Raw genomic sequence first — 15050 nt, 5'->3', positions numbered from 1 at the left:
TAGCTTATTTACAATACTTAAGTTGACTGTGTCCTTTAAAGTCCTGCAGATCTAACTCTGCAGGGCTGGAGTCTTGATATACTCAAGTGGGAACAGTCCTATTTCTTGTGATTGGCAAACACAGCTCTCCTGGAAGAGGAGTGGAGTTGTAAGATAAACATTGTTTTTGCAGTCTGCAGCTGCTTTTGACACTGAAGTGAATTGGTAACATGTTTCCTTTGCTGTGAATTTGGAGCAGGAAAGAGCACTTGATAAGCAGAACTGGATAAGTATAATTAGAGTACTTGTTAGGTGCTGGAAGCAAGCAGTTACCATTTACCTGCTGTTTTCTGCAAACCTCTCACAACTGCACACAGAAACGAAGCCTTGGGAGGCAGGGCCAGTGCAGGACTCTGCTAATTCTGACTGCATTTTGAAGGGCCTTGAGGTCTAGTAGAAGCAGAAGACTTCTGTGCAGTCATTTGTGTGTGTACTCTGCTCCAACTGTTGCTTTGCCTAGTTTGCTTTCCCCTCCCACCTTTTTTTTTTTTTTCCTCTCTTCTGCTGGATAAATAAAGGTGTGGTTCAGTTTGCATGACAAATCAGTGGTCTCTGAGTTTTCCCCAGGTTTCTTCTAGTGATGGTACTTTAGAGAATATTGGGGTTTACAGTTTTAGTAGACTGTGAAGTCAGACACACTGAGTGATGTGCTTATGGGATAGTTGTCAGTATCCTTGCCCTCAGCTTCATACCTGCAATTGTGTGAACGCTGTTCTCCAAGAGGTGGCTCTCTGTATTCTTGCACTTTTACAGCACTGCTGTTGAACAACTTCACCAAATAGTAAAGTTGGAATGCTTTATTTTTCAGTACTGAGGTTTCTGACCAAAACTGATTTTTAAAAGGTGGGAAAGAGGATATTTCCTGTGATCTGTGCACAGTTTGTCTTACTGATCTCTTTTGGACTGATCCTTATTTTAAGCACTGAGTTGAAATTAGAGCTCTTAGTCTGCCTGCTAAATGAATGATGGAATTTGTTAGTAGACTAAGAATTCCTGAAGTGTCACGCTTGTGAGGTCAAGTGCCAGCATAATGGTTCAGGAGAGCTGAGATGAGCCTCAGAGCTGGATTTCCTGCCCCGTGTTGCTGATTTCCAAACTGCCCTGGTTAGTCAGCAATACAGAAATCTAAGTCTTCGGATGCAAAGCTTGCAAAGGATGTGGTCCCATTTGGTCTGTGGTATATCTGTTCAAGTCATTTTGATTCGCAGTGGCTCACCACTTCTCAGAAATCGTCACAGTTCTCATACCACAGGACATGGGCAAATAGTGAAGGGGATCAATGTGAGCTGTAGCTTAGGGATAATGGTGTCTGCCACCTCAAACTTTCTGCTGTGCTTTCTTCATCCTGATCAATCATTTTTACCACTGTGCTTCAGATAATGAAGAAGTGTTACGTAGCTACAGCACAGAAGGACAAAACCAGTCTGAAGTATTGCTCTTCAAACATTAGGTAAATGAAAAGTAGAAATGAAGGCAACAGTCCAATGTAGCTTGTGTAACAAAGAACAACGTACAGTGGAAAGGAAGGTATATTTTCATGGTGGCTATACAATTTCTGTCCCTTGTTTTGAAGGGGCTTTGGAGCTATGGTATTTATTCTTGGCCTGGCTCTTGGTTTGCGCCACTGTAGCAATGTCTGCAATCCCTCAAAGGTGCTATGACAAACAAGGTCTTTCTTGTCATGGCTGCATGAAAGATTTCCCAGAAAGATCTGGGAAAGGCTTCTTCTCACAGAGGCAAGATAATTCTAGTTACTTTATTGATGAGATGTGGCTAATCTGCAAGGCAGAGCTTCTACCTCTCCAGGATGTTCAGTGTGCTTGGAAGCTGGGGCACACTCCTTTCCTCAACAAGCTGCGGCTCCTGGCTCCGTACCCATCCCCCCACGTGCCCTTCTGAATGCCTCTGCTTGCCAGCCGCTTGGGCTGCTCACCTCCGCTTTGAAGGCTTTACATTCGTTCAGAGAAGTTGGCTTGTGGCATTGAAAAAGAACAGCTTGTGATTAACACAGTCTGTTGGCAGTTTTTCCTCTCGGGGGGGGGAAAAAAGTGATAATTTTCTGTCCAGAAGCTATAGTCACACCTCACTCTTGTTGACAGCACAGAGGGAACCTGAGAAGTGAACGGTCACAGAAGTGGTTCTTCTCTTACTCTGCAACTCCTCCTGAGTGAACCGCTTCAGCAGGGCAGTGGGTAGCTTGTACTGCCGGCAGCGCTCTTCCCATGCTGTGGATGAAGACCTGTGTTGCCAGACCTGGCCTGGGTTTTTTGGTGATGGAGGAGACTTAAACAGAAAGGGGATTGGTTTTGGGTTGGTTTTTTTTTTTTAATTTCCTTATCAAAAGAGTTTTTCCCATCTGGCCCTGACTCCATGGCCAGGAAGATCATCGTGCAGTGATCATGTTTTTAATTTAATGAGACCATGAGGTGGTGATGTCTCTTCTCTAAACAGTAATACAATAATAATACTATATACTGTAGGATTAGTGATGGCTTTGGGAGAAATAAGAAGACATGTAAGGATTTTCATTATGTAATTGGAGAAATGATAAGGGCAAGGTAGATGGGACAGTTTTTAACACCGTATTGTGAACCAGGTTCTCCTTTTAGTAGTACTGGACGAGTTCAGCCTTTTCCCAGGATTGTCTTTAAACATAAATACACACAGTGAGAGCTCTTGCTGTGAAGTTGGTTTTTTGGGGGTTTTTTTGTGGGTTTTTTGTTTGTTTGTTTGTTTTTTAAATTAACCTTTACAGGAATGTGAATGATCTGATGATACATTCACTGTCTAACCTTATCAGCTGGCTGAGGGAATGCTTTTTCCATTTATCAAATGATCTTTTTTTCCCCCGTTCTCTGTTTCTGAAACAGTTAAGAGGCCTTTTCTTGAAAGTGTTCATCTGAAGGGATAGTGAAATGTGTGACATGGAATACACTTAAAGATTTGTTACTGTCAGTGAAAAATCCTTCTCCATTTCAGGACACATGATAAAATAGTTTTCCTCTTAAAATTAGAAAGTTCCTATTTTAGTCTGCGTATAGTATCTGTACCACATGTATTGATACTCTTTATTAGCAAGGGCGGGGAGGCAGTTTTCATGACTATCACCTTAGAGAAGTTTTTAAAAATATATTTAAAATTCTACTGCGTGATATGTTTTTTAGAGTGTAATAATTGGTGTAATTTTCACAGCTTTAGAGAACTATAAGAGGTAAGTTTTCAGGTTGCGCTTTACTTTGTCCTCGCTGTTTAGGACCTCTGGTACATAAGGAACACTTTTTAAAGCCTTGGTAATTGTCCTGGGCTGGACAGGAGTTGCTTCCAAAGCAATTGTAACAATCATATAACCTGTATTCACTGATGCAACTGTAATTTACATCTGGAGTAATTGGAAAGGATCTTAATAGTACAGGTTATGTTCATTATCTTACTGAAAAGCAATGTTAACATTTCCAGTAGCAGGACTATTATAGATACCGTGGACTACATAACTTGATTCAAGGACACGTTTTCCTTAGACAAGAGTGGGAGGATAATATTTCTGTTAAAAAATAGCACAGCTAAGAGCAGAGGAAGAAAACACAACTGTAGGGAGTGGGTTCTGTATTACAGCCTTCTGCCATGTAAGTCCTGTGGCTTTTTACTGGAGACCAAAGGTGGTATCTTCTCCTAGGATCAGACCATTTGCTCACTGATGGCACAAGTTAGTAGTTGTGGTCATGTCACAATGAGATGAATGGCATTTTTCACATACCAGGTATTTATTTTCAGATCAAATATGGCAAATTGGGAATTCCTCACCAAGTCTATATGTCTATGGTTTGAAATGTATAAATATAGCTATGTTTGAGTTATCGGCATCCCATACACACACATGCACACAATTCTGAATGAAATCTCAAACCCTGAAAAATTGGAGTGGATTTTTCTGTATAGTTAAATGTCCGTCTTCTGATCCCCCCAGCACCAAGTTAGAGCATTAAAGCATTTATAGAAGAATTCATGCTCAATAAGATAGGATCTGAAATAAAAAATATAATAGGTAACATATGCGAAACGCTCTGCTTTGTGTGGAAGCTTTTTCTTCACAGTGCCTTTGTGGTTTGGGGTTTTTCTTGTTCGTTTTTGCTTTTGTAACCTAGTCTGTGAAATGGCAGTCATAGGAAAAAAGCCCTAGTATTTTTTCATTTTAAATGAAGAAGTTGGAAAATTCTGAACGACCAGAATTAAGGTTCTGGTACTGTCAACTAATGTTGGTACGATGCTTCATTTGCAACTGTCATACGGCCAACTGTGGCCCCTCTCCTAATGTTGCCCCTTCCCGCTCCCAGTACAGCGGTTTCTTCCTGTCTGAGAAAGCCGCGCTGCTCAGTCACAGGCTTTGAAGCCGATGTGCTCTCCCTCTCGCTCCAGTGTGTCCTCCGTGTGCTGGTCTAGTTCTGTGATGGTCCCTTCTAAAGCCTTCCCCGTTCGCCGGTAGTCTAGCTCTGTACAGCTGTCTCCAAACCACGTATATCAAGCTCTGCTGACTTCTCCAAAATAAGCATTGTTCTTACCATATTCTTGTCGTGGAGTTTATGCCTTTTCCCAACACAGAAATGCCTCCTCTTTATAGATGCGGTTGTGCATTGAGAGCAGTAAGTGTTCCATTCTGCTAGCTCTGATGTTTCAGGCTCGTCACTTTCCTGGCGCATATGTTCTCCTGTAACTATCAGTGATGTTGGTTATTTCCTAGTGTTTATCTCTGTAACGTTAAGTACAGCTGAAAAGCAAATTCTCAGTGTTAAAACAGCTGAACCGTTTTAGAGAATGAGAAATGTTTGTCCTTCGCTGGGTGACAGAAAAGATGAAAAAGATTCAGTAAGTCACTGATACTAACAGGATTTGTAAGCTTTAAAATGCTTTGTGAAATGAGAATGTCAAGGGAGAGCTTTAAATTTACCGTTTTAACTCTGCAAAGCCCTCAGTTGGTCATTGCCCCGCAAGCCCTGATGTGAATCACTTTTTTTGTCCGTGTAAAAGCCTTTTCCCCTCTAAGTCCAGTTGAGTACGTGTGTACTCGCCATACTTGACACAGCAGATCCTGGCAGGCTGGTTCCACGTTAATCAGATTGTGCCTGTGATGTTCCCTGCCTGAAGAAATTATTTTGCATTAAAAAGGACGCTTTTACCATCAGTGGATGCTGCTGTGGTGATAAGAGCATGGTCCTGATAAAGCTTTAAGGTAGGGTGGCTGCTTACAGCTGGTGTCTTATGCATGCAGGCAAGACTTTTTGTAACCCTCCTTGAAATCTGACATTTATCAGCAGGAGTTAAATATTCATCTCTGCTCGTCCTGACATCCTGTTCATAAACCCTTCAGTTACAGACCATGTGATTGAAAAATGTATGTTAGGAAAAAGTACAGTAACAATAACCTCCTGCCTGGTATTTGTACAGCTCAGTAAGAGTTCGCCAGTACCTCAGTCTACCTCTTACCTGTTATCTGTGCTTATTAGGGACATTATTCATCTGTAGACTGTATCCCTTGTTTCTGCTTTTCCATTTCTTGTATTTTTTCTTTTCTTCTTGTGTTTCCTTTCTTTCTCACTCTTATGCTTTTTGTCCTTTGCTTGTCTTTTATTTCACCCCTTTCCTCCTCTTCCGTTCCACTTCCAACTTCCTCTTCCTCTCCTGCCTCTTCCTCTTCCTCGTTTGGTCCTATTGAAGTTGAGCCCAATGCCGGGACACCACGTCGTAGACCTCTCTCCTTCTGCCCTTGCTGTGCCCATGAAGGTAACGTAACCTCACACGCTCCCTGTTCTCCTTGACCACAGCTGGGTTGTTGTAGCAGCACTAGTCAGCTAGTGACCACAAGGCCCCCAGCCCCGTCCCCAGCCCTGTTCTTGCTGTGTCCCCAAACCAACCTTCTCAGTAGCAACCTGGTAACCAGCTTCTCTGAGCCTGTGGCAAGGTACTAAAGGTACAGTATCCCTTTTGCTAGTCCCAGCTGTGCTAGGGAAGGTGTAGCGACTGGGAGGGACATCGAGCAGCAGCGGTGGGAGCAGTAACGTCACACTCGAAAGTTTCTGTTTTCATTTGGTGGCTTCAGTTTCTCCGTTCTCCTGAAAGATGTTTGGACAGTGGGGTAAGGGAAGAAAATCTACTTCTTCAAATGGCCTTTTAATTAGTATATATGGATTAAAGGAATACTGTGTCTTTATAAGGACTGGTTTGCAAAAACATCCTTGAACTTTAAAAACCAACAAACCTTTAAGCTAGACCAGTTTTCCCTCATCTGTCTTGTTGAGTGCATTCTTTAACTGTCCCAAATGGAGTTTGCCTTAGATTTTCCATTGCCAAGGCATGGGGGAAGGGGTTGTTTATGTGTGCTCATGGTGTAATTTTGCTAACCACTTACTCTGCTTTCTATGGTGCTCCCTCACATCAGTTGTCAGTGCTCCCTCTCCAATCCTCCCATTATTCCTCTGCTCATTGGCTGTTTAAAAATACGTATGTATTTCATAGGTCAGTAGCGTTGTGTTTTTGGCTTTTTCTTAGGCATTTGTTTTCTATACATCCTGGCATCGGAAAGGATGGGGAGACTTCCCAGTGCTTTCATGGCGCCACAGCACTGGACATCTGCATGTACAGTCTCCCTCTCCTGTTGCCACACGGGCATATTGTGCAGAGATGCTCAGAAAGGAATGCTTGGAGCTGAGCAACACACTGGTATAAAGTCCGCAGAGCCGGCGGCTCTTAGGGTGCTACAACCAGGTCTGGGATTCCCCAAGGGTCTGCTATTACGATTTGCCAAAGGCAGGTATTCTCAGCCTAAGCTGCAGTTTAATAGGAGTTGTAGGCTCTCCTTTATTTAGCTCGAGTCCAGCACTTCTCCGAGATCCTAAGGATGGAGGCAGGGCACAGGTCTGAATTAACTAGCCATTAATGTGGTATTTGCCAAGTGTTTCCCAGAGTTCGAATAGTAAGCTTGCTGGTTGATTAGCATCAAAATGACTATTTGAGAGTTTTTGCTCTTGATGTAGTTAGTATGTACCCGTAATAACAAACATGGACAGGGACGTTAGTTACTTTAGGATGCCTGGGTCACGTGCAGTGCAAGCTGATAAGATGCAGCAATGTGAAAATACTGTCGAGGCGGATTTGAGGCTTTGCTCTTGCCTCCACTCCCACGCAGGCAGGGGCGTTGCTAGTGTCCTTGGTGGTGTCTGATGCAAGTCATAGCATTCGTCTGCAGGTAGTTCAGTGCAGAATCAGTGGACCAGACCAGGAGGTTGCTAGGAGGAGCTTCCCTGGTAAGCTCTTGTTGATAAATATCAACAGAAGGCTTTGGGAACAGCATTCTGCAATTTATTCCACATAACTCCTGACAGATAGGCGATTCGTCAGTGGACTACTGAGTAAATTTAGGAGTTGTTTTTAAAATAAATGAAATACCAACTAAGACTTCCGTACTAGGTGGCCAAGGCCCAAGGTATTTTTATTCTGCTTTGATATTAGCAAATGTGTCTGGGATTCTTTTTCTTTCTAGCGCTGATGTGCAATACAGTAGAAGTAGTTTCTGTGTTCACTGTGCAGGGGGGATCTTCAAGATGGATAGATATATGTGGCTAGGAGGAGCAGTCAGAAAAGACTTATTTAGCTATTGAAAATAGAAAAGATGAGATGTTACTTTTGGCCAGTAAAATAAAAGGTCGAGGACATGCAATTGAAGAAAATAAAGGTAAAACACGTGGAGTGGCAATTGAATCAGTTTCTGATGAGCATACATTTAAGTAGCTGGCATGAGGGTCTATAAAGCTCTTCTAATGAAAGGAAAAATGAAATACTTACAGAAATCTGGGCTTTCTGCAGTAAGAGTGAGGAAGAAACAAGCAATCTCAAGAAAATCAGAAAGCAAAAAAAAAAAAAAAAAAATCAGGCTCCAAAGAGAAGAGAATCCTTTTGGAGGTGACTTCCACTCTTCTGTGTGCTCTAGGCAAACTGAATGGACCCGGCTTGGGAGTGCTCTGGCAGCATCTTGCTCGGCTTTCTTTGCACATTTTGCCCCATTGTTGTTTTTGCAGTTTGGGCTTGTAAGGATTGCAGGGCGTTACCTGAAAACTTACCACGTTTCTTTTTTGGCAGGCATGGGTAAGAAGGATGATCCCAAGCTGATGCAGGAGTGGTTCAAGCTGGTGCAGGAGAAGAATGCCTTGGTTCGCTACGAGTCCGAACTGATGATATTGTGAGTGAATATGCAAAGCTTCAACAGGCGGATTATGTTACAAATAGTATTGGAAGATGTGTCAGTACTGTATTCCCTGTAATGCCGGGAGGTCAGCAGTCTCTCAGGCTGATTCTTGGCTGAGATATGAATCCAAGATATGACTCAGAAGAGTGGTAGAAGAAGGAATAATAGCAATAAAGAATGAAAGTTCCAACTATTTGTGCACATGCAGAAGTATGGATGCATGTTTAAAGCTCTGAGCCCTTCCCAAGCCATTCTTGGATAAAACACGTCTTGTTCACACAAGTTTTTTTGAGCTATGCAGACATAATGTATGACTCATCCTAGTTTTGGTAGAGTCCACTTTTAAGTGTAGCCGAAAGTGTTTAATTCAGTCACCTTTGCCATGTGGCACTCTGTCTGTAGTGGGACCCCAGTGCCTCTCGTTTGGGCTCAGATGATAAGGCTTTTTTCCTGTTAATGAAATTGGGAGCTTTCTCAGTCCCCATGCTGCAAATTCACTGAAATTCGTTTCTGAGTATGTCAGCTGCCCCAGGCAGTGTGGACACTGATCGTCTTAGTCACTGTGTCAGAAAAACTCCCAAGGTGTTGTCTGCATTGGAATTTGAAAAGGCAGTGGCCTGACATGTCTTTAGTTGATAAGTGATTTTGTCTTTAGAGCGGGAAGTGGCAGGAGATACATAGAGGTGAAGTATAATTTTGCAGTGACTGCAGATTTATTTGTTCCTTCACACCATTTTAGATTAATCCCACCCATAATCCGCTCAACTTTCTGTATTGCACTTCCTAACTGAAGGTGTAAAGAACCTGAGATGCTGAAAGTACATTTAAATGTCTAAAAAATACAGTTATATATCTTAGGTGTTTTAAGAGTTGTTCCAAAACAGATTGGTAAAACGCATAGCAGATATCTAGAGGGGGAGCAGAAATTGAGAATGGATATGAAGCAACATATGGAGTATTTGAATATGCCCAGAACTTGGATTCCTGGTGTTTCACTTTCAGCGCTCGGGAGCTAGAACTGGAAGACAGGCAGAGTCGATTACAGCAGGAACTCCGGGAGAGGATGGCAGTAGAAGGTGAGAGCAAAAGGGAACATTTCATCGATTGCATGTGCCTATTTCCAGCCTTGTGTATGCTGATAGTTTTTGATATCTCTATAGATCATCTGAAGACAGACGAGGAGCTCTCAGAGGAGAAGAGGATCCTGAACGAGATGCTAGAAGTAGTGGAGCAGAGAGATTCTCTCGTGGCTCTCCTTGAGGAGCAACGGCTTCGAGAAAAAGAAGAAGACAAGGACCTGGAGGCAGTCATGCTTTCCAAAGGTTTTAGCTTGAACTGGTCCTGAGCTTAACACATTTACCTCTGCTGGTCTGTGTTGTCCAGTTGGCCTACCCTGAGTTCGCCAGAATTACATGGATAGGAAGATGTTGAAGGGGAAACCTCCGAAGGGTCCGACAGCATGCAGGGATTTGGTTTGAAGCACTCAGAAGCCTTTTGATAAGTGTGTTGGTTCCAGAAGCTTAAGTTTTACATGTCTGCAAGCCAAGTTGAAGATAATGAGTTGAGACTGTGGAGTCTCCTTGAGGTCCTATACAACGGACTGTATTTTTGTGTGTGTGGTAGGAGGGAGAGGAATAATCCATATGTGGGGAAGGAGGTTAAGGGAAGAAGTACCCTTAACTAAACTGGATTTATGGCAGTCCATTCCTTTCCCATTTGTACTACACCAGTTCTAATAAAAGGGAGGGAAGTGGCAACCCTCTCTGCAAAACCACAGCAGCCTGTAGCAGCCTGTATGGTGGAGTCAGCTGTCCAAGAGAGCTCCAGAAGCCCAGGGCAACACCTTCTTTGCTTTAGTCTTCCTCCCCACCAAAGAAACCTGCAGTTGATCATTATGCATGGATATGAAGAAATATGAAACAGAGAAGATACTACTAGTATGTGTGATGGAACTCTCTGCCTCCTGGTTTTGAGAGATGGGGGGCATCAGAGGACTCTCTCCCTATCATAGCCTCCTAAATCTTCTTGTGGGGAGAAAAGGGGAGACGAAGAGAGAGAGAAGATGCCCTTCTGCTTTGCTATACACTGGAGAGACAGCTACTGCTGGCCTTAGTCTTCATGGCCACAGCTCAGAGGCTGGTGGGCTTCTTTGTTCTGTTTTTGTTGTGACTGTTTTGACACTGGAAAATATTGACTGTGGGACAGTGGTAAGTGTGTGCTGGGGCAGGGGTGTTACCGGGCGGCATTCCCTGGCTGTTAGGCCCCTAAAAGGGAGAAGCCCTTAAGTGACTGAACCACCATTAAGACTTTTCAGTGTTTTTATTTTTTTCCTCTGTATTTTGTTTTTGCACATTGGAAACGAAGCTTAAGACCTGCCTGGGCCCTCAGTCACTTTGACCCTTTTATGTCAATTAACTTATTTTTTTAATACTTGAAAGAAGATTCATTTTTGTATCTTTTAGGAAAAAAATGGATGAGTGATGGGTGTGTGTGCTTGCTGCATCCTACAACTTCCACTTCTAAATTACTGGACGTTGTTACCTGTGGCTATTTATTAGTGTTCTTATTAATAATTTGATTGTTACACATATTTGATTGCAGAGGGAGTGTTTTAACTCTGTTAGAGAAAGACACTACTGCGGATTGGTCCCTGCTCCACAGCATGGGCAGCCTTTATGGACCCACGGATGCATCCTGCCCTAGAAGTTTTCCTTTATGACAAAATCCTGCGCACTCATGGAGTTGTAAGAATCTATTTCTGTTCCTAGCATACTTTTCTTCTGCATCGCAGATTCCCTGTGTTGGACTAATAAACCTATAATTTATTTAAATTTTACATTTTTATAACAAGAAAGCCAAAACTGTGAGGTAGAAATATCCCTTATGTCTCTCTCTCACCGAAAGAGGGGACCCTCACACTCCTGAGATACAGCTAGAGGGACTTCCATGAAAACAAAAATAGCACATTTCCTGCTGCATCTGTTGGAAGAAGCTCCTTTTGTCTCGGCTAGTGAAGCTGCTGCTTTTCAGCCAGGAGGGTAATCATTGTAATCATCTGTTAAGCAATGAGCAGGACATGCACTGAGCAATTCAGCGCCATTCACTGTTTGACAGATTCACTATGTCCTTAACTTGTCCTGCAGAGCTGAAATAGCACTGTGCGTTGGGTATGCATCCCATCCTTCATGTGATGTGTTAAGAGGGTTTTTCCCCCCTTGGGATGCTGACTATGTTCTCTTCTTGTTAAAGAAGTACTAAAGCCTGCTCCCCGACATCCTTGAGAAAGTGTCCCATTCCCAAGCGTGTTCATACAGCGTGCTGACTCGTTCAGCTTGAAATTACGCTGTTGGTGCAAGGTACCCAAGCAGGGCTGAACATCCTTTAATCTTTTGCCCCAGGACAGAAGTTAGCCTGGTTTCTTGCTGTTGGCTCTCTGCCGCCTTCAGAGAGGTCTTCTGTAAGCCAGGGTCTACGATTTGAATTCACCTCTGAGTCAGGAGCATACCTCAGCCCGAGGAAGAATGAGTAGGACTGTCCCCAGAGGCTCTGAGCGGTGCTGATTGTTAACTGTGGAAACATGTTTTTTCCGCCTCAAGTGTTCCCCGTTATTATCCCCCCTACTGTTTTCTGCTAAGGCATTACAGATTAAATCTAGATGCTCATGAAGCCAAGCAGACAGGCAGCTGCAGTGCTACTTAGTAACTGTGCATGGCAGCAAGTGGTACCTGCTATACCAGCGTCACGGAGCGTTGGCTTACCAACGGGATGGCCGGCAGAGAGAATTCCCCCCATTTGCCAGTGCAGGGGCCAGCTGCACAAGTCAAACTGGCAGCGGTCGTTTACATCGTCGGCACTCGAGCGGCCAGTGGGAGCTGGAGAGGAGGAGGGAAGAAAGAGGGAAGCTAGATACAGTTTTTTGTAAACTGTCTTGCACAGGGAATCGGCCTCAGTCCATTTTGTAGCACACGGGGCATATGGACCACATCTAACTTTTAAGCAAAGATCATTGAACGTGAGCTGTAGAACGGAAAGAAATCCTGAAGAAATACCAGTTTACTACTTTTCCCTTTCATGCTGGGGGACGCTGGCCAGATCTTTGCACTGCTGAAGAGTGATATCGCTTGAGGGTGTAACGTGCCCTATTGCAGGGGAAAGCCACGTACTCTAAAACGGAACTCTTTAGGTTATGCTGAAGTCCTCCAGCAGCAAGAATGAAAATGAAGAGCTAACATCGCACACACAAATTAAAAAATACACGAAAGGGAATGTTAAAAGGCCTTTTTATATCAAAATGGTTGAAAAAGGCACAACTTGTATTTGCTGTTCAGTTGCACTTTAAGAATATGACTTGCATATCAGATACTGGGTTTTTTTACTATCTGAATATTTTTAATTCAAATTTTGTATTTTTAAAGCTGAAGAAGGCTCTTGTGACCACAAGATCCCTTATTTGTATCAGAATCCAAGTAGGATGTTCTAGCTCTTTGTGCTGCCCAGGTGGGCAGCGGCATGTGACTCAGCCACGTGCATTCAACGACGTGTCCCCATTTCACATACGAGGGGAGCGAAAAGGCCCTCAGCTTCCCAGAAGCGGGCACGCAAGGGCGTCCGTCCCCCTGTGACACGGTCCAGTAGCGGGGGCTGGCCGCTTCCTCCCTGCAGCGGGGAGGAGGAGAGCCGAGCTTGGAACCTAACCTGTGTTCGTTTTGGAATGGGCACACCGAGGATGGGGCAAGCGCTTCCGTCCCCTGCGGGGAAGGGAGGGGGATACCACCTCCTGGAAACACCCGGGAAGCAAATGGGGATGGGGGAGTGAGGGCTGCCAAAACAACCAATCTGCTGTTTTCACAGTACAGGTTTGTTTTGTTGGGTTTTTTTTTTTTTACTGTTCTGTTCCTTTTAACCATGTTTTCATTAAAACTCGCAAATGGCTGTAAAATCCTGAGCTTCAAAGAACTATGCGTGGAGGTGGAGAGGTGACAAGACGTTTCAGCTCCAACTTCCAGGCATGTTCCTTCTTTCAGTTAACCAGTACACCCCACAGTCTCGCTAGGGCATGTTACAAACTGCGTTGCTGAACATATTTTAGAGCAAACCGCAAGTTTTAAAAGTCTGTCCTTCTCTCTATCTGTCTCTGCATTTTATGTAAATATTTGTTTGTATGTAAAGACACCAGTGGATCCTTGGGTTACCCCCACGGTCAAGAATCTTGAGTTTTGTGCAATGCCTAGGCCTCTCTTAGAACACGGTGCTTGCATAGAGCTAGTCACCACATTTGTGTGCACTCTGGTGGCTTTTAATATTTTTATACATCCTAATCCTGAACATTATGAAGTATTATAAGTGGTCTAGACTGCATGATCTAGAGCAGCCAGCAGTTCCATTTTCTTAGCAGCTGTTCCTAAAATGTTCACAGCTACACCTTGTTTGGTTAACATTGTTTTAAAACGAGTTTTCAATTAAGTGTTTACACCAGGCACCAGTTGATGAGAAAGGTGTTGCATTATAAAATCTCCTGTGTACAAACTGAAAAGCCACAATATGGCTTTATGGGAATTTCAGTCATCGCTGTCTGCAATAAAGAGAACTCTAAAGCATACTAAAAACCAGCCTGTATATAGTTCACAGAGAAAGAGATTGCTGGCTCTCGACCGTTGCAAAATAACAGAGATGAGAAGCTTTCCGAAAGTTCCTGCTTTCGGATTGCGCAGAGTACAGCTATAGGCAGGGTAGCCGGGCAGCGGAGGATGTCACTGAAAGCAGATGTGAAGGGGAGGATGCCATGGTCTGATGGCATTGCAGTAATTTAAATACTCTGTGTCTGTGCGTGCATGCGTGTGTGTGTGAAGTTTAATCCAGGTGAAGGGATCTGCTTTGGCATCATCTTCCCTTTTGTATGAAAGTGAACTCTGATATTCAGATTGTTCAAGGCTTTTACGGTTGGCATGTATGGAGTATTAACAGAAAAGCGTATACCCTACCTGTAAAAAAAAAAAAAAAAAACAAACCAACTCTGTTCCAGCCTGTTTTCTTCTGTTTGGTTGTGTTTTATCGTTTGTTTTTATGCACACTTGCTTCGTTGGTGTTGAGATTTTAGCACCTCAGATGGCCAACTGAACTAAAAAAAAAAAATAAAGTCATTAATTATTTTTTCTTTTTGTTGGTGGAGTTACCGTTTGTTTCCCTTGCGTTCGCTCCCAGGGCTGATGATTAAAGAGGAAGCCGGGAGCCAGGGGAAGGTAGGTGATCTTGAGATGAGATAAAAAGCTAGTTGTTAAAGGGCCTGACTTCAATTTTTCTTTTGCTGGAACACTCGGAGCCCATCTGAATTATCTGAGATACAAACAGACCGATCTTGATACAGCCCAAACACGTGGTCCTCCTTTCTCCATATTTTACATTGTTTCTTCAGATTCTCTGTGAAGAGAAATTACGATCAGTAGCCAAGAAGGGGTGAAGGTAATGTAAATTGAATTGTAGGAACTAGGATTTCATTGCTGTAGCTGTAGCTCACTTCCTTAGCCTGCAGTACTAGCGTGAACGTCTGAGTTGGTATAGCAGCGTTTAGTGAAATAAGGAGTGAATGACATCAACACCCCTGTGCTGACTTTCTGTGGTGTTTTAAGCCTCCACCAGGCCATGCCCATGTCTCGTCTGCCCTGTGCCAGCTCGGGAAGGTTAGCTAAGTCGTGCAGCGCCGGAGCTGTGCCCCTGGAACAGACCAGGGGCAAGGGACCAAGGGCAAGAAGGATTCGGAGGTTCAACCTCACCAGCTCGT

At 43.6% G+C, this 15050-nt stretch overlaps 1 protein-coding gene across 14 annotated transcripts in view; it reads left to right on the top strand.

Moving 5' to 3' along the window:
- MICAL3 (microtubule associated monooxygenase, calponin and LIM domain containing 3) overlaps positions 1-14426 on the top strand; it is a 189519-nt gene extending 175093 nt beyond the window's left edge. For 10 of the 14 annotated variants that reach the window (XM_087767975.1, XM_087767974.1, XM_087767983.1 and 7 more), the window contains 4 exons: positions 5749-5814; positions 8167-8266; positions 9275-9348; positions 9433-14426. In XM_087767975.1, the coding sequence (XP_087624101.1) occupies positions 5749-5814; positions 8167-8266; positions 9275-9348; positions 9433-9617 (425 nt within the window). In that variant the 3' untranslated portion in view covers positions 9618-14426. The remainder of the gene's footprint in view (positions 1-5748; positions 5815-8166; positions 8267-9274; positions 9349-9432) is intronic. The other 4 variants (XM_087767982.1, XM_087767978.1, XM_087767976.1 and 1 more) reach the window with 2 other exon arrangements.
- Positions 14427-15050: the final 624 nt, after the last annotated feature.

This window comes from Nipponia nippon, unplaced genomic scaffold, assembly GCF_047370975.1.
Source record: "Nipponia nippon isolate SJK-2023a ecotype South Korea unplaced genomic scaffold, ASM4737097v1 scaffold_3, whole genome shotgun sequence".
Lineage (NCBI taxonomy): Eukaryota > Metazoa > Chordata > Aves > Pelecaniformes > Threskiornithidae > Nipponia > Nipponia nippon.
Note: the sequence above shows the minus strand (reverse complement) of the source record. Positions and strands in the feature narration are given on the sequence as shown.